General features: G+C 36.5%; 1 protein-coding gene across 8 annotated transcripts in view; it reads left to right on the top strand.

The window, feature by feature from the left end:
- SPAG1 (sperm associated antigen 1) overlaps positions 1-21729 on the top strand; it is a 46389-nt gene extending 24660 nt beyond the window's left edge. For all 8 annotated transcript variants that reach the window (XM_087748911.1, XM_087748919.1, XM_087748939.1 and 5 more), the window contains 9 exons: positions 3162-3581; positions 3973-4072; positions 7000-7152; positions 10797-10972; positions 13291-13432; positions 14345-14471; positions 17811-17975; positions 19956-20333; positions 20488-21729. In XM_087748911.1, the coding sequence (XP_087605037.1) occupies positions 3162-3581; positions 3973-4072; positions 7000-7152; positions 10797-10972; positions 13291-13432; positions 14345-14471; positions 17811-17975; positions 19956-20333; positions 20488-20619 (1793 nt within the window). In that variant the 3' untranslated portion in view covers positions 20620-21729. The remainder of the gene's footprint in view (positions 1-3161; positions 3582-3972; positions 4073-6999; positions 7153-10796; positions 10973-13290; positions 13433-14344; positions 14472-17810; positions 17976-19955; positions 20334-20487) is intronic.
- The last annotated feature ends 693 nt before the right edge of the window (positions 21730-22422 follow it).

Raw genomic sequence — 22422 nt, 5'->3', positions numbered from 1 at the left:
TTGTGCTTGCTGCTGTATTTTTGTCATTCCTGGTATTGCTTTCTGCTCTCCTCTGCCACTGAGGCTCTGAGATAAGTGAGATGTTACCCGTTGGTTAATGCTTACTGGCTGCTCTGTATCCTCGCTTACTTGGCTTTTATGCCAGATATGATTTAGCACCTATCTAAATCTTAATTTGTAGTAATCTCTGTGACCAGAATTTTACTGTAATAGGAAGTTTCTTTGCCATTGTAGCCTTGAAAAAGTGACTGTGTCTGTTCTCCTTATGGTTAGAAGCCTTATTGATGAGGTCTTGTATGAGGACGTTTGGCCACCTTGCTATCCAATAGAACAGTTATTCTGTATTCCTTGATCCTCTTTCCAGTGTGCTTGTTCATTTGCTATTTTTGATTTTTAGAATTGTAAACTCTCTGAAGAAGGAGCTCTCATTTATAATTAATTTGTACAGCATCTAGCACAATGGGGCCCAAGCTACTGTGGCTTTTAGGCTCTATTGCAAGCCAGCGATACAAAAATTTAGATCATGTTAAAAGAAACAACATTGAAAATTAACTCTAGAATTGCATTTGTAGGGCATATCCTGAAGTTAAGAAAACCTCTCAATTACTGTGTCAGTGTAAATGTTGACCAGTAAATCTTTTTTCATTCTTTATGAACAAAGACTGCTCCTAAGCAGTCAGAGATCAGAGTTATTTAACAACTCTGTTCGTTATATGTTCTGGCTCAGAACAATCCAGGTACAATCTCAATCAACTAAACCAAGAACATGTAATACAAAACAGATATTTGCTGACCGTGTGTGGCACAAAAGCAAAAAATGATTTAAAATTATTAAAAATTAATCTGTGGAGATTTGGAGCATATCAGTTGTCTTCATATGTAGCTAGTAGCGGATAAAAGAGTTGAAAATGCTTCCTGGCTTCCTGGCTTCATAATAGGCGAATTAATTGTGAACTGAACTGAGATATGTTGCTTTTCATTCTGCCACCGCTCTTTTTGTGCCATGTTTCTGGAAGATAAATACTTTGTGTAGCTGGAAATTAATTTTAAATGAAGGATGGTGTCATCCATTACAAAAAAATACTTCTAATACTCCTCTTGGAGTATTCAGTAGCTTTTGTTTTATGACAGTCCTTCCATTTTAAGTTCATTATTTTAGTACTAACATCAATTAAAATTATTTCTAGTTTGTATTTGTTGTCACTCTGGTCAAAATCCTATCCACACTTTTCAGTACCTTTCTTTAACTTTTCTTTGGAATTTATCATGTATCTATAGACTTTTTTGTATTTTTTTTTAAACTTCATAAGCACTATTTTTTTTTTAAGGCAAAGCCCAGAATACTGCATTCATGAATACATTTCTCTGTAGAGACCAAAAGAGGAATATTGTTTATGTTATAAACACTGAAATGGTAAGACAGTAAGAATTAGATTTGAGAAATATATCTGTACAATTTTGTGTATGGTGTTTACTCAGTCCAGAAATATTTAGGCAATTAACATAACCTGACAGCTAAACAAGTTAATTATGAGTATTCTTATTTGCAGGGGGACTCCAAATGCTATAAATGCTTCCGGTTTAATCCAGGACTGGTTCTGTGCACTTCATCTTCAGGAAATTTTCTCCTGTGTTCAGGAAATTATGTTCGCATTAATGACATTCACATTCGCATCACACATTATCTGCCTTTCTTGCTTTCTCTTTGTCTCTAGCAGTTGGGGTGCTCCTCAAGAGTGTTTTGCTGTAGAATTTTTTTCTAAGAACTTGTCCTATCACCCGTTTGTCTGTGACCTTTAAAATTGTTTTTTTCCTTTTTTTTTTTTTAGTAGAAGGTATATACAGAATTCTCTGTTTTGGTGGATGTAAAATGAAAGTATTTTAGCATGCATCCTAAGGAAATTATTATTATAGTACTACTGTCTTTATTCATCTGCCCAGCTAGTCGTCTACCTTCATCCTCCCTACCAAATAGACTTTAAACTGTTTTGGCATATTTGGCACTGCAAAGTTTGGTGGATGGATAGAAGTCTCATATAAAAATAATTTACTTTAAGTTTTATAAAAATGTCTGTGTGGGTAGAATAGATTTATCCTATCATTGTTCCCACTGTGGAGTATGAACTTACTATTAAACATGGCATTTCAAAACAGAGACCACAGCTGGGAAGGATGCAGTTGGAGCTTTTGTCTATTAGGCTTTAGAGATTCTGTTGTTTTTAAAAATCTTATGCTTTCCCATCCTGTTCAGTTTGATTTCAGTAACATTTGGTGCATTAAAAAAAATAATTTCTGCAATTTGGAACAACCTGGAGTACATCCATATTAAGTCAACTTCAGAAGTTTAGTTTGAGTCAGTTGGAAGTCTCTCTCCGATATATGAAGGCATGAAAAAATTCTGTTGGACATGAAGTTAAGGGAAAACCCAGCATCTTAATTAATAGTACCAAAACACAAGAGTTGCCTTTGCGTGACTGGTAGTATCAAGAGTCGGGCTTTCTGCTGCAATCTGTATTTGAATACTGTGGTGTGGTAGTCTGGTAGGAATTCAGGTGAATAAGGAATTTATATATCTTAATATCTGATACCCTTATTGTATGAGTTTTTCTAATTAAATTAGTAATAAATAGTAATGAAAATGGAATGATCAGAATTCTCTATAAAAGGCTTTTTGACGTGATGTTTAAAGGGAACCTTTTCAAGAATGATTTATAAGCTTTTATCCCTCCTATTTTATGTTGTATTTGGAGAGTTTTGAAGCGTGCAACAGTACCGGTTTGTTAGCTCTGTGTTCTAATTTTAACATGCAAGCATTTTGATTTGGTCGTGCAAAACCGAAGTGTACTCGCCAGCATTGAGAGCGTTAATTTCAAGGTGAACTCTCTACCATTCTGACAGCACCGAACCGGGGTTTACGGTGTGCCCAGCAAGGAGAAATGAGATTTCACAGTAATACCTTCTCAGGAATAACTGCAAGGTACTTGTAAGTAGGATTTTTTTGTGTGTTCTTGGAACTGTTTTCTGAGGCAAATAGATCTTGGTGACATTAGGATGCCTGCAGGATTTGGTACCGCGCGCTTGGGGCGTGCCCCCCTGCTTTGCCAGGACGATGGTTCCTCCTGATGACGCAAGCGCTCACTCCGTCATTAACTTCCTCGCAGGCAGCGGCGCGCCAGTGCGCGGGGAGGCGGCGCCGGGGCCGGGCGCGATGGGCAGCGCGCAGAGAAAGTTCCATAGCAAAGGCAGCAAGGCGGAGGAGAGAGAGACACAGAAGCAGAAGGAGTCCACCGAGAGCGGACTGAAAAAAGGCACGTCGGAGAAAAAACCGCAAAAGCATTTGTCAGGCCGCGAAGGTGAAGTTAATGGCTATTTACGCAGCGATCAAAAGGGTGAAAGCCCTGAAGCTGCGGTGTCGCGATCGCATGGAGCAAGGTCTCAGTCGGCCGGTGGCGGCAATTCCACTTCACTTCCTCCTACTGCGGCAAAACTGAAAAGCGAAGGAAACGAGTTATTTAAGAGCGGACAGTTTGGAGAAGCTGTGCTCAAATACTCAGAAGCAATTGACTATGTCATCGGTCTAGGTGAGTGCGGTACCTTATACTTAAATCCAGGATTATTGTGTAGATTATTTAAAGGAACTACAAATGAACTAACCTAGCCTATCCCTGGATTTTTGGCAGGCGTTACTGTGCAGTAAATTCTTTGTCATTGTCAGTAGACGATAATTGATGTGACACAAAATATAGGAAGAGGAGTGAAATAATCTTTTAACTTCCTTGGAGCAGAGCTGTTTGCTTTTATTTATGTGTTTGAATAATTACATATTCTAGGTGACGTGATAAAGGAAAGCTCCTTCCAGCTTTGCGTTGTCAGCAAACTGCATCGCTGCAGTGCAGCTTACACTATGAAAGTCTTTAATTCTTGAATGTCATTTTAGTAATGGTCTTTGATTTTAATTGTAACTTCTTTTAGGAGAACAAAGTCCAGATGATTTAAGTATCTTGTACTCAAACAGAGCAGCGTGTTACCTCAAGGAAGGCAACTGTAGTGACTGCATTCAGGATTGTAACAGGTAAATTGCAACCTCCCATGTAGACCAACAACATTCCTGATGATGATTAAACATTTTAACTGGTAGACTGTTATTGCAGTTTGACTTAGAACAATCTTCAGTAAAGTCTGATTCCTGTCCAGATGACAGATATCTTTGTCAGTTATGTAAACAATCACATGGAACCTAAAGAAGGAGTAACTTTTAACTTGCTGTCTTACTGCACGAGGGCAGTTGCTAGGCTTCTTGTGTACACAGAAATGAATAGCAGGGTTAAAATTTTTATTATAAAAGCAGGCTTACTTTAATGATGCTCTATAGTAACTTATATGTAAAAGCTTTGTTAAGCCAGAGGCTGATCACAGTGTTGGAAATTGCTTTCCAGTATGTGTATGGTTTATATGTGTGTGTTCTGTGTTTGGTTTGTTGGTTTGGTTTGGGTTTTTTTTTAAATATATACTTGGCATAGTTATAAACAGTAATTACAGCTGTTCAGGAATTGTGCTAAAATCCTTTCTGCTTATTGTGGCTTTTAAGGATGCAGGAGTTAGAGAGGATTAGACACCTTCAATAACTTCCAAACACTACCTTCTACTGAACTATAACTGTATTTCTAGATGTCTTTTTTTGTATTTTCATAGATAGGTTAGTAAGACTGAGGCTTAAGGTGCAAAAAAGGATCCCAAGACAGTTAGAAATCATATTAATCAATCAGTTGGGTTTTTTACAGCATAACCCAACTGTTAAAAAACCCAAAACTAAAAATAAAGTATGCATGTAACTTTGTATTAATTAAATATTTGATTTACTGTGTATATTCTACCTGACAGAAAAGTTTTCTGAAAATGTCATCTGAAAAAATGGACTTGTTAACAATATTTTGTTAAAGCAGATGCAGGACCATAGACAGCTGGCTGATAAAACAAGATGGCATACTTAACAGCCATCACATTTTTCTGTTCAGGAGGTTTGAAGTATGTAAGGCTTCAGCTGAAATCATTAATACAGAAGTTTTGGGTTTTGTATTACCAATTGGAAGCTTATTTTCTTACTACTTAATGATAGTGTCCTTAATGTTGCGCATATTTTCTGGATACACAAGGACCCATGATGCTTAGTGAACACAGAAGAGGTAGAAATAACTCAAGAGACTGGGAAGCAGAACTGCAAGCACACATGAATTAGGCAATGTCAATTAAATCTTCTCTAGGCAACACAATGTAAAGGATCTATGAAGGTTACTTGATTTCAAAGTAAAAAATGGTATAGTGCTTATATTCATGATACAAAAATAAGTATTGAACATTTATCTTTCATTAAGTTTTAGCTATTTAGGGCTTAGAATTGTATCAAAAACCCTCTGTTGGATCTCTCTTTGTCTCAAGACTCTGGTTTGGAGTGCCTTGTTACAGAGAGTGAAATAGGGCTCGTATGCACTAATGTTATTTTATTTAGTACTGTGGTGGGGTTTGGTCCCTGGCTGTATTATCTTTGCATTCTACCCTGGAAACATAGTTTTCTATTCCCACTATTCTTCAGGCAGTGTCATCTTCCCCTGAATTTATTTACGGGTGTTTTTTACTTCATTCTTGATGTTAGGAACCTGAAATTGCATTAATATTCTTCTGAGTTACAGAATGTCAAGCATTTTTGCAGCGGTTTTGTAGGGGCTATGATGTTGTGCGCTGTTGTATTTTTCAAATGCATTCAGCAACATGAAGAGAAATGGAATGTTGGCAATATTTATGAAATGGAAATTGGAAATGTTTATTCTAGAAATCATTGTTCCTCTAGCTTTAGGAGGAGTAATGGTGGAAAGCCAAGTTACGGCAAAGAAGGCCAACAGCCTCCTGGGTTTATAAACAGGAGCATAGCCAGTGGATTGAGCGAAGCCTTGAACTCAGCACTTGCTAGACAACATCTATGCTAACTATGTCAGTTTTTGACTTCCCCAGTACGAGAAAGATAGTGATCAACTGGAGTGAGTTCAGTGAAGTGTCACTGAGGGGGTTGTGAACTCTGGAGCACTTGCCTAGAGAGGAGAGGCCAAGGGAGTTGGCTTTGTTCAGCTTAGAAAAGCATGGCTTCCAGGGGTCCTAACAGCAGCCTGCCAGTACCTATGAGGAGATTATCCGGAGGATGGATCCTGGCTCTTTCTGGCAGTGCATTGTGGGAGGACAAGAGACAACAGAAAATTGAACCAGACAAGGTTTGGATTATGTATTAGGAGAAACCTTTCCCCCATGAACAGTGGGGGGCATTGCAGCAGGTTGCCCAGAGATTATGTGCGGACATTCCCTTGGAGGTTTTCAGGACCCAACTGGGAGCCTTATTTAATAAATAAAGCCTTTGTGGACTGCTTCTTCATATTGCTGGAAAAGCGCATGGTGTTTGGAAGGAGTTCTGACTGAACAGTGTCAGGGGTTGAGCCCAGTGTTGACCAAGCACACAGTCAGACAAGTAAACAGTCAAAATACAGGCAAAAACCTAAAAGCCAGAAAAAGACAGGTGTATGTTCACATCTTACTAAATGTATTTTGTACGTGCATACCTCCATGTAAGGAGGAAGAACTAAAAATCATGTAGGCAAAAGCACCATATAGTTGAAATCCCCATAGATCTAGGCATGACTTAAGAAAAATAGCTTTTGCTCTTAAACAGCTGCCATTATGTTAATCTTTTCTTGGTGATGAAAGTAGTTTTCCAGATGGAAGATAGGGATTTGAGTAGAGTAAGTTGTATTAAAAGCACTAACAATTTCATAACTGCGTGTCATTTAGGATATTACTATAAACCACTTGGTCCCATTTTCCTTGGTTATGTTACTGTAAGGCCCATCTGAAATCACAAAAGTTGTTACGTATAGTTGTATATATAATAAAATAATTTTATTAATATTATTTCAGTTATTCTGTTTCAATCCTGCATTTTTCTTTTGTTTTCTCCAGAGCTCTGGAGCTTCAGCCATTTTCCCTTAAGCCACTTCTACGACGAGCAATGGCAAATGAGTCTCTGGAGCGGTATCGACAGGCATACGTTGATTATAAAACAGTCCTACAAATAGACAGCAACATCCAAGCAGCAAATGATAGTGCTAATAGGTAACTGCACTTACAAATTTTCTACTCATATCAGTCCAAATAGAAAAATAGAATTCAATTTTGTTTGTTTTACATGCTCCCTCTGCTCTGTATCCCTCAGAGGCAGGGTCGTCCGGATGAGTGCCTTATAACTAGAGGGCTGGCTGTTTCATTTAGTTGTTTTCCCGTGGCTACACAGTTTTTCTTTGCCAGCAGTAGGTCACTTTCTGTTTTAAGAATGTAGTATTTAAAGGCTTTTTCTAGTGGTGCTTCAACTTGTTTTCTTTCCTAACATGGATTTGATACCATGTAAAATAATACCTTAAGGTCCATACCTTTTCTCTGACATTTCTGTTTCCTTTTCATATTAGCACTCTTCCCGTAGCAGTTGGAGATTTATGTTAAGTGTCAATCCTTCAGTACGCTGCAGTTGTGTAAACAGTGAAGTAGCTTGATACAGTGGTTGGCTACAAAGCTTAGAGGTGTAAAAAATATAATTGAATATTGTTTTTAACTTAAGTGTTAATACTTCCAACATTAATTCTTGCTGCCAAGAGAGACATCTCAATTTCTATAATTGTATTTTAATAGTGTAAAATTAGCGTATACAAACTATTGTAATTGTGTTCTCATTAACATATAGTAAGTACTAAAGTGCGTAAATGATAAGATTTTCTGTTCCCTTTTCTTTCCTCTTTTCTTTTGATGGGCAAAAAAAGTGTTTATCAAAGCAGAAGAGCCATTAATCATTGAGCAGAAACCCACAGGCAATGGAATCTAGTACCTTTTTTTTCTTTTTAAGGCAAGGCCATGAGCACTTACATCATTACTTCATTAAAAAGTACATAATATCTTTAAATTCTGCTTATTTGACCAGAGGTGGCCAAAGGAGATCATGACACTTTGTCATCTCCCCTTAGAAGTCTTATTTTTGATAACACAACAAATTTTTTACTGATCTCCTGTGTCTACACTGATAATAGAGCACTTGGATTGGCGAGATAACTGATCGTCCTGGTATCTGTGTGATTATTAGACTTTTTTTTTTAATCTTCTTGGCTTATTTTATCTGCAGATACTCTTTTCATGTTTCTCCTTGACTTGTAACTTGCTTAGTAATAAGCTTATTTCCTTTTTTCCCCCTTAACACTCTTCCTTTTCTCCTCTCTAGGCCTTCCTTAAGTTTTTAGCTTCACTGCTCATTCCTCTTTCCTCCCTGGCAACCCATCACCTTATTTCAGCTGCTTCTTCCTTCTTCTCTTCTGCTGGTAATTCATTTTTGCTTGCAAATTCTTAGTTTCTAAAGCATAGACCTCCTGCATAATTGAACTTTTGCTATAATTTATTTTTAAAAATTTTATCGTTTATTAATTAAATTGAAATTGCTTATCAGAGTATTAATTTTCATTTCCAAAGTAACAGACCTTTTTAAAAATGAATTTTAACAAAAAATGATTGTTACTCTGCAGCCTTTTAACTTAAAGGGACCACCCCAAAATGTAATTTAATTATTTTTTATATTAGGAATATCAGGTCTTAACAACCTGCTTTTATTGGAGGATTTCTTTGATTTTAAGTTCCTGCAGGAAACTGGATGGTGATGCTGTAGGAAGCTGGCAGGAAAAACTCATCATCCTGCTTGTGTCTGAGGGTGGGTTTGATAAATTGTGTTAAGGCTTGTCTTTCTGTACTTACCTAAATAAGGAGGCTTTCCAAAAATCTTAGAATTGAACATGTGTTCAGTCTGATATTTCTAACAATTCTCACATAAAAGGCAAGTAGAATTTTTAATATAAAGCCTTTACCTGATAATATAAAGCCTCTACTGGATCCTTTTGCAATCAAAAGGAAATAATTAAGAATGTAAGTACATATTTTTATGAGAAGTCAACTGAAAGTATGAACAGTTATTTGAGTGTTTTATCATGTCGATTAGATGATGTTGAATTGTGTCTTTTATTGGTTATCCTGAGTTGATTTTTAGATAAATTGGAAGGACTGTTTCTTTTAATGGTGTGTGCCAAGTCACGGGAAAATGCATTTCAAGCATACTTTTAGTTAGTGGCATTTTCCTAGCCTTGTGAACATCCATGAATTTCCTACTTTGTACATTTTAATTTCCTCTTGAGTGTTTTAGTATTTGCTTTTCACCGTTAGAAATACACACGCTCTAATGTGAGGCAATATGTTTATGCATTTCCGTTTACTAAATTGAAGTTTCATTCCAGTTGCGTCAACTCCTTCAATATCAGTTAGCAAATTGCATTAGATAGCTTGGGAGCTTTCATTACGAAGTCCTGTGTGAGTATTGTACGTACGAATAAATTAGTGATAAACTCTAAAACTGCAAGATTGTTGGGTCAAGTTAAGGTGTTGGTGGTGGGGAACGAGTGTATTTACTTTTTCATGAAATGCCTGTGCTTTTTAAACTAACCATGGCACACAGGTATGCATTTTTGCAGAAGACTGTTGTATTACAAGAAGTTGATTGATCATCAAAGACAGCAGGATTCTTTCTGTTAATTTTGATGAATTAGATCAGGTTTTTTGTCCAACTTTTTAAGCCCATTATGATAAATGGAGCAAATTAAACAGGAGATCAATGGGACCGTGGTTTACTGTAGAATTATTCTGTTACTTTCTGTGGGAAATACCTAAATGTAATGAATTGACTTTTTAATATGAAGCACACAGTTTTGTTCTCTAATAAAATAACCTGAGTAAATCTTAGGGCTGTTTAATTTATGATGGTGTGCCACATTTTTCTTAACGATTGAATTCAGGCCATCATTAAAAACTCTAAAGTTTTAGTAAAATTAGAGCAAAACAGAACTTGGACAAGCTGCTTTGTTGGTATGCCCTATAAAATACTGCTTAGTAATGATACAGGTAGAGAGCCCCTGGAAGGGCATATGCAGCTAACACAGAGAAATATCCTTCTTGTTCACTTAGAAAACAAATAAAGCAACTAGATAATACTCCCACTTGAATTGATTTTTGGATTGAACCTCTCATGTATGGAAATAGTTGACGTTGTATATATATGTGTGTGTTGGTTTAAGAAAGACTAAACAGTTTTAATGTATTTACTGTGCATTTTTAAATGGGGATAAAGAATGATTGATTGACAAATTTCTTACTGTTCTATAAAATGTAACTTAATACCTACTTTTTGTGACCTGCATTGGTTCTTCAGAGAATTGTTGTGTAAGAGGTTTCATTTGACATTGGCAAATTCAGGTACCACACTTTGTCTGAGGATGTTATAATCTACACTTGTTACAAATAACACCTATGAACAGCTGAGAAAAGTAAACAAAATACATACATCCATTTTTTCCCCTATTTCCTTATTGCATGTGGTAGGCAGCATTTAGAACTTATTTGCAAAATCAGTCATTTGCTTGAATATTTACAGATCATACTGAAGTCAGCTTCTTGTTTTCTAAATGCTAGCATAAATACTCTAAAAAGGGGAAAAAGTCTAAATCTTAAATGAGTGCGATACTGTTGACTGCCGTGACAATCTTTTTTTAAATTAGTCTTATTGATAATTGTTCAGTTTTTTGAAAAATTGAACATCGCATTATTTAATTTGGGTGTAAGTTATTAAAGTGTGAGTTAAATGTATGAAAAGTCATGTTAGTGGGGCTTTTCTCTTTCAGAATAACAAAGACTTTAATAGATCAGGATGGTCCCAGTTGGAGGGAGAAACTGCCACCAATTCCAGTTGTACCAGTTGCTGCTCAGCTACACAGGTGGGATGGAGGAAACTTTACTTCAGAGAATAAGCCAAGAAGTACTACAGATATCAACAGAGAAGAACAGTTGCAGATGAATTGTATGTATAACTAATGCAAATACATATACAAAATAAGAAAATAATTGTAATTATTTCTGTTTTTCTCCTCCAGTACATCAGGTGAAGGAACCGTTCCAATTCAGTTTTTATTGACATTAAATATTCTTCTTGCATAAGCCCTAACTGTATCATTTTTTACTCTTACTTGACTATTAATTGGTTCCCCTTTGGGTTTATTTCAATATAAAGAAAAGTGGTGCTGAAGATAATCTCCCCTTGATTAACACAAGGGAGGCTGCAGTACGTAACTGGGTTGCTGGCCAAATATGTAGCAGCAATAGGGTTACCTGTCCATAATGCATTACTGCAATAATGCATATCCTCAGATAATCCGCACTGCAGATTTAATGACTTTAAAATGATCTTTCACATCGCATTGAATTTATTTGTACCTGATGTAAAACAACGGGCAACTTAAAAATACATGTGTTTATGAGAATTGGATATTTTTCTCGAGAATAAGACATAGTTCTAGAAACTTGTAATGGTGTGGTTTATATACGATTTGAATAGTAGTGCATAATAAACTTCAGTAATGCTACAGAAAATTGTTTTTCATTTAAGAAGCATGAGGCATGTTGATGTGTAATTTAAGCTCAATTAAATAGATAAAAATTTTACTCTACTTTTTAAAATGTCCAGTGACAAGTATTTTCATTACAGTTGTTGTCAGTACATGTCATCACTGATTCATCATTCTTAAGGATTGGGCAGCAATTGGGTTTAACTTCTGGGTTTTTTAAACGAAGTAGAAAACTGATACCTTGCACAATTGTGCTACTAAACATAAATGCTTAGCTTGAAAATTGCTTTTTGTTGGACTGATTGTACTCCAGGCTTTTTCTGTCATTAAAGAATACAGCTTGTTGGATTTTTATTTCAATGTATAACCAACCTATTTAAACCTTTTAAGTAGAAAATTTGGATCTGTATAACCTTGTGTAGCTTAACAAAGCTACAAAGAGAGAGAATTTGAAGATCATCGTGGTGAAAAGTACACAGATAAGCAGCTCTTGAGACCACTAGCAATCATGTTTAGCCTGTTACAAAAGTTAACGAAACTGGCCATCACTGTCCTCATCAAGTGTGCTCTGTGGCATTTTGATGCAAAACACGTCTTGATCTATTTCAAATAGAATAGGCTTTGGTTAGGCTTTGTTTTTAGAAATATTAAATGAAGACTGTGTAAGCGTTTTCTTCGCTGAAGGCTGACTGTAAGGTTGTGGTTGCCTTCTGGGGCCTGTACTAAATCAGTGGGACCTGACAGTGATAGCTGGTGCCAGAAGCACGCCAGCAATGATATTCAGTCAGTAGTTAAACCTTACTGTTGGTTGTCACTTTTTTGCAAAACTTGTCTCCTGTTTTTTTGTGTCTTACAACTTGAGTTATAATTTAGTTGTGTTTCTTGCATAAGTCTGTTCTGGTTTCACGTTGTTACTTAATTTTTTTCCCCAAGTCCACGTGTAGTTTTCTGGCATAGGAGACTGCCATGTTTTTATAGAAAAACTCTCTGAGTTTAATTATTGGTTAAACTTAGCTGGTTATATACAGTGTTTAAAAACTGCGGCTTGGCAAGGGGCTCATATTCTTTAGCAAGGTACAAAAAGCAGATTTTTCCATTATGATTGGCTTAGAACTATGTTACTGGTCTAACCCAGAAGCACATGCAACAAATGATGTGGAGTTTAGAAGTACAGACAATTATGGAAGAACACAACATTATTTTAAAAAAGTATAGTTAGGTGTTTTCAGGTTCCTTGAAACATCTTTTATATGTAGTTATTAACAGAATATTACTGATTTATTGCTAACCCCTACTGATGTGATGATTTGTTTGTCATTGTCAGTTTAGCATAGCAATTGTGATAGATAATTGCTTGCAGAAAGAATATTAGATCAAATTATGGCCACCTTGGTGTGACGGTGGAGATCTAGAAGGCCTTTAATCCTACTCATTAAATCTCCACCATTGTAAATAAAACCGGTTATTCCAGTGGAGATACATAGTCCGCCTCTACTGCACAGAAGGGGTAGACAGAAGGAGGTGAAAGTGTAGAGCTGTCTATTGCATTCCCATTATTTTCAGCAAAATAGTTACCCTGGTGCATGGGGAAGTATGTGTTGTGCCAATTACACCTTTCTTAGAGCAGCAGGGAGATCTGGGACATAAATGGCAATGTGCAGATTGATAAGATACTTCAGATGCCAGGCATTTATTCTTAGTCTGGGTAGATTATTCAACTACCCTTAATGAACTGACCTTCTTATGTAACACTGTGATCCTTTTTGTAATGCAGGTGAGAAAGCTGAGGAGAAGTTCCAGACATTAAAAAATGAAGGGAATGATTTTGTGAAAAAGGGTAAATATGAAGAAGCTGTAAATAAGTACAGCGAATGCATGAAGTTAAATACCAAGGAATGTACAATCTACACTAACAGGTAAAGATCCAAAATCTAACCTCAATTCATGGGATCACAATAGTTATATTTTCTCACTGCTAATAGAGATTTTGCCTCACTTCAGTTACTGTTGTAAAAAAAGGATTTTTTTTTTTTTTTTCCACTTGATGTGAGTTTTTCATAACAAAATTGATTTTTTGTTAAACTGCATTATTTTCCAAGGGGAGCAAGAATTAATGTCACTGATATATATCTTTAAATCTTTATATAAATAGAGTAAGCAATAGTAAAAGTTATCGTTAGCATAGCATTTTGCAGCATTTTTTAGGAAGACTGGTGTGATTTTAGTTAAAAACTAACGTGCGGTAGCAGTATCTCAAATACGAAGAGTAATAGTTCAGAGAAAGGTACATTTTGCAAAAATAAAAGTAGGAACATGGTCATACAACAGCATTATTTTAAAAGTTGACCTAATTCTGCAGCATAATTCTTTATGCTGTAATCTTACCAGCTTTCACAAACTAAGAAGGATTTGATTAGGCCAGTACTTCAATAGGAGACTTCCAAGTAATAATTAGGTGCAGAAAGCAGTATTGCTTATTTAATCTAGTGCACTATTTTACCCAGAATGGCTCTAAAATCCATACTGTATCCGCTACTATACTACCATATTATACTAACATAGGCTTTACTTCTAAAATACTTACATATCTGCCTAACTTCAAGCATTAATCATACTTGAATTTTAACTTTTATTGCAGGAATTAGCCCCCTCTAAATCCATCTGGTGATGTTATTAATACTTACTGGTTTTGATGCACTTTAAAAAATACCACATTGAGACTGAGTTGTGTGAAGTATTGTAATTAACATTTATGAGTCAGATACTGTTGGCACTATCGCACTGTAGAATTTACTTACATTGCAGTGTATTCTGTTTTTCTGTGTTAGAGCTCTCTGTTACTTGAAACTGTATAAATATGAAGAGGCTAAGCAGGATTGTGATCATGTTCTTCAGATAGAAGATTCTAATATTAAAGCTTTTTATAGAAGAGCACTAGCGTACAAAGGATTACAGGTGAGGAAAAAGAACACGTTAGGTATTCTTAAGCACTTCTAAATTTGCTTATCCTCTTCAAAGGCAATCAGGTAGTTGCAGTCGATGGGTGAATGCAAACAAAGTATGCAGTGCTGATGATTTATTACTTTGTAGAGCATTAGGCATGCATAAAATATAAATAATATATAAATATTATAATATTAAATATATATATAAAAAGAATATAAAACCTAAAATTTTTTGCAACATAAAACCCTGCATGTTGACTTTTAATAATTTGAGAAAATACAAGAATGTTGGAATAAATGAGGTTTGACTGGAGATTGGTTAAGCAAGTTTCAGTTCTGCTCTAACATTCTTCTGGGTATCTCAATCTGTTTTTTCTGTCAAGGTGTTTACTATATCTTTGCTGATGACAAATGGATTCTCTCCAAGTCTTGTCTTCATCTGTCCAGACTAAAATCGCAAGCTGTCTTTTGGCATCTGCTCATATTTGAGTGCTTGTCATACTAAACCAGGGGTTTAATTATCTTCCTTCTTGCTCTCTACCTTCCCCAAACACGTTATGAACCTTTGTCAGTAATCTACTTTCTCACTCTGTGGACAGGGCGGGGACTCAACCTTTTCCTTTCCATCTGCACAGTGGTGGTGTTGTCTGTACTGTGCTCATCTTACATGTAGTTTTTTTGAGTATCCTTTTACCTTATCTTCATAAATGCAGGCTTATTCATCCTGAATGTGACTGCTAATCTCGTGTTCTATCACTTGAACCATGTCGTTCCTTTTGTCCGTCCCTCTGTTGGTTCCCCTTCTTCAGTGATGTCAATTGGCCTCTACAATTCTTTTATAGCAATCCTTACCCTACCTGTCAGCTCTTACCTTGTGTTGGATGATCAGCTTCTCACTTCTGTTGGCTCATGATGGCAGCTATAATCATCTACTTTGTATTAAATTTTACAAGTGTCTTTAAACAAGCATATTAAGTGCTTTCTCCCATGTCGCTCTTTATATCTGGAGGTGATCACTCCAAGCATCCATCAAGTTCCAGCAGTGTCCATCAAATGACTACTTACCTCAGACCTACATTGTGTTTGATGCCTTAACAAAAAATTGCGTGGTTGTCTCTCAGCTTACAAATCACCTGAGGACAACCTGTTTGTGCATAGCAGTATACTAACCTGTTCTCATCCTGTCTTAAAATTCCAAATGCAAGTCTTTAAGAACCATGCGATCTTTTTTTTAATGATAAATTTGTTCCTCTGTTACAGTAGCTATGAAATTTTGAGAGTTTCCTTTGATTAATTTTCAGAGAAGGTGAAAAGTCTTAAATTTTGTGTAAAATCTTTTCTGTAACTGTACCAAGCTACCTGGTATTAATCATCTGTAACCTTATGTTGTTGAAGTTGATAAAAAAATAGTATAAATATGAGAAAAGGTATTTAGTGATTTTACCAGTTAAAAAAAAAAACGGGAATTACACACTAGTGAAGAATGTCAAGAATTGGTGAAATAACACCTTTTTTGAATATCCTAGGAAAAAAAACCCTATTTTTGTATTATTGAAGACATAACCTGAAACATAACTGTTCATGGATTCCTTCAGAACAGTCTGAGCTGGGGACTTCCAAAATGTTTTGTTGTGGTTGGATTTAATGCCTCATTATTGCCAATTCCAGGAATTGAGGAATTCGTAAAACCAGAGAAAGCAACAGAAATGATTTGAGGTTAACAAATGACTCTGCAATGAAAGATTTTAAGAGCTAAAAGCATGTAGTTTGTTAAAAACCTAACTAAGCTGGGAAGTGTTATTTGCATATAAATATCCAGATATTTAACCACAAAAGCTGCAGTGGAGTTTAATGTAGTACATGAGGGTTTTTTATAGATTTACTGAGATGTAGTTAAGGGAAGATCAGGAAAAAGTCATGCTGGTGTGATGAATTAGGCTTATAACATAGGACACAGGACCCCAGACCACATCTTCTACACCTGATAGTACAGTCTCTTACTTTGGGTACCACCATATTGTATGATTTTTGTTGAGAAGTCTGGCAGGCTGCCGTTGTAAATCCAGGAGGGCTGGTTGTTTGCTGGCCCTTGTGATCATTTTCAGAAGTCTCTTCCAGAATCTCATTTCTCTGTAGTTGTGAATCTTCACATCTGTAATTCAAATGCTTTAGCCTAATTAGTAGCTGTTTTTTGATTAAAGCAATCTGCCTCCTTTCTGCATTCATTTGCTAAGGCTAAATAATTCTAGTTCTCTTCTTTCATGATACAGCAGACTTCAGTTCACTTACAGACTTACTGCAGTGTCTCTGCACCTTGAATCGTGGTCATTGGTATTGAACAAAATAGTCCACATAGGAAAGAGAGTATGAGTGACTTGTACACCGGTGCTTTTATTACAGTTGAGATGCTGAGGAAATACCTCGGCTGGTACATGAGGATTTTTTTCATGATAATATGAATGACTTTTACAGTAACCTTATGATACTGCTTGGGAACAGCAGAAATATTGGGGCCCTCACACAAAAGAATTATGTGGATCTTTTACTGTCTGCATGGTCTTTGACTGTTTACTGTTACGTTTCATCCTTATTTTTGATACTTCAGCCCTCAAGGTGTCTTGATTTTCCTGTGTGATATTCCAGTCTTCCTCAGAATTGATGCTATTAACTTTGTCTCTCCAGAAAATTTAGTCTAAAAAAATCATAATTCCTAAGGTCATTGAAATAAAAACATTAAACAAATCACAAGACTGATGATTGAGGAACTGTGTCTTAATGACTCTCTGTCACTGTGTTTGTCCTTCTAATCCTGGTGTTTATCTCAAGAGTTCATAATGTAATCCAAGTCTTTTCAGGTATAACCAAAAATTTCCCTTCTTTAACTGTAAGACATGGTCTGTTGGATTGAAGCCCAGGAAGATTAGGTATATTTTTAATCTAAGCTTAGTTTAACTCTCTTCTATTGGCGAAGCAAGTATGCAAACTGTTCATGGACTCGCATTATATTAATCTTGAGGAAGTGTTACACTGTAAGCAATTATGCTTAAAAGCAGCAATCTTCAATAATCTATTGTCTGGTACAGGGAATATGTTTCTCAGAATAAATGATTTCATATTACATGTTTAATACGGAAGTATTTAGTCGCAAAATACTAATGCAAACTCATCCTCAGTTTCCTTTTTTCCCTCTAATGAAATTACACTGTCTGTATTTAGATTATTTTTCTCTACTTAATGTCGAGATCCTAGCATTTTTATTTTTCTTAATTGTAAAGGACAGTATGGTAGTTCTAATTTATTTTTCTAATGGTGTGTTTATGAAAAAAAATATTTTCCCTTCTACTTACAGAATTATCAAGCCAGTGTTGATGATTTCAACAGAGTACTTCTAATAGATCCAAATGTTCTTGAAGCAAAGAAGGAACTAGAGGAGGTAACCCAACTGCTTAACCTTGACAGCAGTGCTGTAGTTGGCAATCAGCAAAAGCAAAGGAAGAAAATCACCATACAAGAGGTATACCTGTTCATTTTTTAAAAGCAGGCAGTACAGAAGCCATACATGAATATTAAAGCTTTTGTTTTGCACTTGTTAGCTCTACACTTTTCTTGGGAGAGGTTGTATTTTCCGTGTTATTTTGAGAGCATATTGGAGGATTCTTGCATATGATGTGTTTGGCATCCGTTAGGTTCTGTAGTAAAGCTTGGACTGCTTTGAAGTGTATTCAGAACCACAGCAGAAATGGGAGAAAGTACATTTAGATGGCACTAAACTTGAGGATACGCTCCTTGTAAACAAAAATCATTTCATAGAATACAGCTGTCAAATAGCAGGTTTGCTTTTAAAGTCTGTGCTACTGGGGAAGCCCCTGGGGCGGTGCTGGCAAAGGTTCGTTGTCAGCAGGAGTGCTGGGTGTTCTTGTGTTAGTAGTAAAGTTACTGGTCTGAAGAATGAAATTTTGCCTTAAAGAGCAAGAGTACGGGTAAAATATCTGTAGGATCTTATAAAAGAAATACATGATGTAGTGTTAGGTACTGGACCAAAATGTTAGCCTTGCAGAGTTCTGGGTGGAATTAGGCGATGAAAGGATATTCTCAGTCGTCTGATATTTTTGGATTGTAACTTTGCTGGTCCTTTAAGAAGAGGGGGGATGGGGGTGTCCCTTTTCAGTTTAAAATATATCGTTAAAATACATAGTTTACCAGTCTGTACAGTATTATACAGTGATACTGTAGTTTGACCATGTAATTTCGAAATGGTGGTATAATGGAAACTGCAGTTATTAATATAGAAACATCTTGTTTTATTGAAACACTTCACATTGTCACGAGTTCATGGGATTTTATGTAACTGGCGTAAGCCGGGTATAGTGTTAGTTAAGCTCTGAGTTGTGACAAACAAAGGGACCTGGAAAGTGTTTAGAGGAGGCTTGGGAAGTGACTGCATTGTTCAGAGACCAGCTGACTACATTACTGGCAGTGGTAATTTTTCCAGGGGTGGGGCAGGAAGCATTTATGTTTGCTATCATAATTACAGCTGCCCCCTCAGAGAGCCTTCCCTGTCTTAATCTGCCCTAGTACAAGGTAGTTCTATGAAAACAGACTGCAAATAAAAGTAAGAAAATTTTGATTGGAAACTGGGATTTATTATTATTCCATTTTAATTAAGCTATAATTATATATAAGACCATAAAGATTTCTCTCTTGATAATAAGGGTTGTTGAAAAAATAGAACAAAACGTCTGTAAGCCCAATGCAGTATTTTCCCAAAATGAGTCATCTAGCTCCCAGCGCAACACTGTACTATGCAATATGGCATCTTCGGACTTTGTGAAAAACTTGGCATCTGTTGAAGAGATCCCATTCAATGATTTTTAGTCAGTTCACACTAATTCCACAACTCTTGATAGCTTGAAATGGATTTTAGCAAATGCAGTTGAACCCTGGTTAGTTTTCTAGCGACCGATTCATGAAACTCGATACAGGCTGCAAACTGTGGAGAAGTTAAGTGGGTATTCAGGCAGTTAGACCACGCTGAGCTTTCCTCTTCCACAGCGAGACTCCGAACAGCAACCTGATACAGCTGCCGTGTGCCTGTACTATTCTGAAGGCACAGCAGTGAAATGAAACGTTGGTATCTGGTGACTTGACTTCAGTTCTGCTTGTTGTCTGTAACTTCACATTTACTATATGTATACAGTCCTCCTTAGCTTTCTCCCAGTGGTGGTCAGTTGTCTTTCTACAGCGGAGTGCCAAGCAGTGAAAGGAAACGTGAAATATGCACTTTTGACTACAAACCTTTAAAGATGAATCAGAGAGGTGCTATTCTTGGGGGGAAGTACGGCATAAAAGAACATAGGTGCCTTTCTTCTATGAAGAGTAAAATGCTAACTTTAATTTAGTGACATTATTGATGGGTATATGCATTCAGTTTATGAAGCTTAAGGTTGTCTGTATGTCCACACTAAAACGATTTGTTGCCATTGTTTTTGTGAAGGTGACTGAATCTGATGAACAGGAAGAGAGGCAGTTTGCTACATCAGAAGATGATGTGACTGATCATGTTACTTCTAAGGAAGCAGTTCAAAAGTGTGTGCCACCACAGAGCTCTGAGAAACTGCACGTTTCTGAACCATCTCATGCTTATGACTTTGGTCAGATTATAAATGCAGTGAATACCAATAAGGATAAAGCTGCTTGTGCAGATCTTTTAACAATTACCGATCCAAAAAAATTGCCAGTGCTGCTAAGTAACAAACTTGAAGGAGAAATCCTTTTGATCTTTATCCAGTCGTTGGAATATTACGTACTTGGAAAAGATCCTGACCTTGTATATCAGCACCTTTTCTACTTGAGTAAAGCAGAAAGGTTTAAGGTAAGAACCTAGATTGAATGCATACTTAAGTTGAACCGAAACGTAAATGAAATTTTCATATCTTAAAAGGAAATGATACACTGATTTTGTATCTCTGTCAAATACTATGATTTCAATCAACCTGTGCTGATTATAAAATAATCTGTTTTTTCAGGTGGTGCTGGCCCTTCTTAGCAAAAACGAAAAAGAACAGGTTCAGCAACTGTTTGATTTACTTGCAGAAAATCAGAATCATCAGTACTCTTTGGAAGATCTTGAGAGCCTTAAAAAGGTTTATGAACTTTAAGAAGTTAAAATTTATTAGTTGCATGCCTGTAGTTCATGTTTATAAGATGGATGTATGAACTCTGCAGACTTGCATGGGTTGGAGTGGGTCTTTACCCAGACTGTTTAAATTCTATTTTATTTTGACAGCATATGCACATTTAAAACTTGCTGCTCTTTTTTTCTTGTAGTTGTATACATTTTTAATATCTAGAATTTAATGCATGTATTTGTGTTTAGTAACAGAGTTCATGTTATTTGGCATACTGATTTTATTTACACTGTTAATTATATATATAAAAAATATATTTTACATTCTATATAATGTGAAATATCTTGATGGTACAATAGATAATACACTTGGTCATCACTTATTATATCATTTTGTGAGTTGTATGTTCTTGTGATAAAGAAGTGTCTTCAAGATAAACGGGTCAGTTAGCAATAGCTTTGCTAAAATGAGTTTACAAAAAGTATTAACATTTTTCAGATAAACTATTACAGGCCATCTGTTTCTTCACTATCCCTGGTCTATACAAAACGGATTTAAATATTTTTGGTGCAGTACAGCTTAGCAGCAAAGGTGAATGAATAACGTATTAGCTTGTCATGGAAGACTTTTAATTAATTATTAAATAAATGGGTATGTTTTTAAAATTATTAACAAGCGGGTAATTTTTAGTGCACAGAGAATTATTTTTTTCCTGTGTGTGTGGAAGGACTGCTGGTTTGCATGGCTTTTGAAGTGAGTGGTAAACAGAACAAGTGGCTGCACTTAGCAATAAAAATATTTAACTCTGAGTTTTGTAATCAGATTATTTAAAACACCAGCTATTTCTGTTTACAGACATATTTATAAAGGTAAAAGTAAAACCATTTGTGGACCAGTATGATTTTTTTTTATTGTTTTAGGCCGTACCTATGGTTTATATTTGATTCTGACAAAGCTCCTTTTTTCAAGATGAAACTTGTAAATTTTTCAAATACCCCAGTGCCTTCTTTGCACATGTGATATAAATGTATATCTAACTGACTAGCACTGCAGAAATATCATTAAGAATGTTGTTCTAATGAAAATTTTTCTCAGGTGTGTATTAATTAAAAAAATAAAGGTTTTTTTTCTTGAAAAGTACCATTATGGATTCTCTTTTCTGGTTCTACACTCTTTAGGCTTATAATTGCACTGTCAGTGCAATTGATGTTTTTTGTTTTTAAATGTCCTCTTTTTATGAGATTGTCATGTCTTCAAGAGAGATCTCTTGCTCATCTGATCTATGCATAATCGATTTACAACAGTGGATTTACAACAGTGTGCCCTGGCAGCCAGGAGGCCAACCGTGCCCTGGGGTGCATCAGGCACTGCATTGCCAGCCGGTCGAGGGAGGTGGTTGCCCCGCTCTGCTCCGCACTGGTGCGGCCTCACCCTGAGCGCTGTGTGCAGTTCTGGGCGCCACAGTACAAAAAGGACACAAAGCTACTAGAGAGTGTCCAGAGGAGAGCCACGAAGATGGTGAAGGGTTTAGAGGGGAAGCCGTACGAGGAGCAGCTGAAGTCACTTGGTCTGTTCAGCCTGGAGTGGAGGAGACTGAGGAGAGACCTCATCGCGGTCTACAGCTTCCTCACAAGGGGAAGAGGAGGGGCAGGCGCTGATCTCTTCTCCCTGGCTACCAGTGATGGGACCCGAGGGAACGCAGGAAGGTATGCCAGGGGAGGCTTAGGCTGGACATTAGGAAAAGGTTCTTCACCCAGAGGGTGGTGGAGCACTGGAACAGGCTCCCAGGGAGGCAGTCGCGGCGCCAAGCCTGACGACATTCAGGAAGCATTT

This window comes from Nipponia nippon, unplaced genomic scaffold, assembly GCF_047370975.1.
Source record: "Nipponia nippon isolate SJK-2023a ecotype South Korea unplaced genomic scaffold, ASM4737097v1 scaffold_1, whole genome shotgun sequence".
NCBI classification, from domain to species: domain Eukaryota; kingdom Metazoa; phylum Chordata; class Aves; order Pelecaniformes; family Threskiornithidae; genus Nipponia; species Nipponia nippon.
Note: the sequence above shows the minus strand (reverse complement) of the source record. Positions and strands in the feature narration are given on the sequence as shown.